The following is a 1506-nucleotide window of genomic DNA, read 5'->3' as shown; positions in this document are numbered from 1 at the left end:
CCCGCCCGAGGGGGAGGAGGCTGCGTCGCCCTCGCTGCAGGTTCGCTGTCGAGCGCAGGAGGCAGGGACATGGGTAGGGTGCGGTCTGCGCGGGGCTGGAGCCCGGATCTCTTCTATTTCCCCTCTCACTAGACCCCAGGCTGCGCCGCAGACGGCAGCAGCTCTCGCTCCGCCCGAGCCGCCTGACCGCTGGGCCGGGGTGCTAACCGCGGGTCCCTCCAGCCCGCCGGCCCGGCCAGCCCAGCCCAGCCCGGCGGCCCGCAGCCCCGCCGCCCGCCGCCCCCCGCCGCCGCCGCGTTGCCAAAACAAACGGGCCGGCCTATTTATTGGCGGCCGGCGAGCCGGGCAGCTCAGAGTCGAGGCGCCGAGGGGGACAGCGCGCCGCCACCAGCCAGGGCCCCGGGCCCCCGCCCCGCACCTGAGTCCTGCCGGCCTTGAGCCGCGCCGCGCCGCCCATGGCGCCCCCGCCTGGAGTCCCCCGGAGCCACCTAGACGCCTGAGCCCCCGCAGCGCTCCCACCCGCCCGCCCGCCCAGCAGCCCACCCGGCGCCCTCGCCCGCCGCTCTCCCGGGCTCCCCGGCCATGTCTCCCGCCTGGCTCCGGCCCCGACTGCGGTTCTGTCTGCTCCTCCTCCTCCTCCTGCTGCTGGTGCCCGCGGCACGGGGCTGCGGGCCGGGCCGGGTGGTGGGCAGCCGCCGGCGGCCGCCGCGCAAACTCGTGCCGCTCGCTTACAAGCAGTTCAGCCCCAACGTGCCGGAGAAGACCCTGGGCGCCAGCGGGCGCTATGAAGGCAAGATCGCGCGCAGCTCGGAGCGCTTCAAGGAGCTCACCCCCAACTACAACCCCGACATCATCTTCAAGACGAGGAGAACACGGGTGCCGACCGCCTCATGACCCAGTGAGCGCGATGCGCCCTTCCAGCGCGCTCCCGGAGCATCGTGCCACCTGCCCGGCCCTACCCGCCCCCCTGGCACCTTTGGTCGACTGCCTGGCACGCCCCCCTGGCACCTGCCCCTCTGTCCTCTCCAAGCCCGGGTGCCTAATGAAATCAAGACGGGCCGGCCAAGGGTCCTTGTCGGGAGCGTCGGCATCCCCATCTCCATCCGGAGACTGGGGGGTGGGGGAAGAGCGGCCCGCTGCCCAGCCTCGCAGCCCAGCACGCTGGCCGCGGCCGCCCTACCCGACAGTGCTGGCAGCTCCGGTCGAACGCGGCACCCAGAGGTCCCTCGATCCGCTTGCCTCCCCCTCCCCGCCCCCCGAGCCCCCGGGAGCCACGCGGCTCCTCCCGGCCTCACACCCCGCACGGCGGCGCCCTTTTTATTTCATAACCATTTGGCACTCCCGAAGCGAAGGAGCTCCCCGCACGGTTCCATCGCCGCCGCGCGCGCTCCGCCCGCTGGGCCGCCCTCTCCAGGGGCGGCGTCCGGGCTGGGTCTGGGGTAAAGGAACCGCGGGGAAGAGCGAGGAGGCGGAGGTGGCCCAGGGGACCCGCCGGGCGAGCCCACG

General features: G+C 74.2%; 1 protein-coding gene across 1 annotated transcript; it reads left to right on the top strand.

Annotated features, from left to right (window-relative positions):
* The first annotated feature begins 358 nt into the window (after positions 1-358).
* On the top strand, positions 359-897 carry LOC106002878 (indian hedgehog protein-like). Its single transcript, XM_013037630.1, has one exon. It carries the CDS (start codon positions 583-585, stop codon positions 892-894), a length of 312 nt encoding a protein of 103 aa, XP_012893084.1. The 5' UTR covers positions 359-582; the 3' UTR covers positions 895-897.
* The last annotated feature ends 609 nt before the right edge of the window (positions 898-1506 follow it).

Source organism: Dipodomys ordii, unplaced genomic scaffold (assembly GCF_000151885.1).
Source record: "Dipodomys ordii isolate 6190 unplaced genomic scaffold, Dord_2.0 Scaffold1000003926, whole genome shotgun sequence".
Taxonomy (NCBI): Eukaryota; Metazoa; Chordata; class Mammalia; order Rodentia; family Heteromyidae; genus Dipodomys; species Dipodomys ordii.
This window is presented reverse-complemented; position numbering and strand designations above follow the sequence as displayed.

Bases quoted from the DNA above. Each gene is read 5' to 3' on its own strand.
- LOC106002878 (XM_013037630.1), top strand. From the start codon at position 583: ATGTCTCCCGCCTGGCTCCGGCCCCGACTGCGGTTCTGTCTGCTCCTC.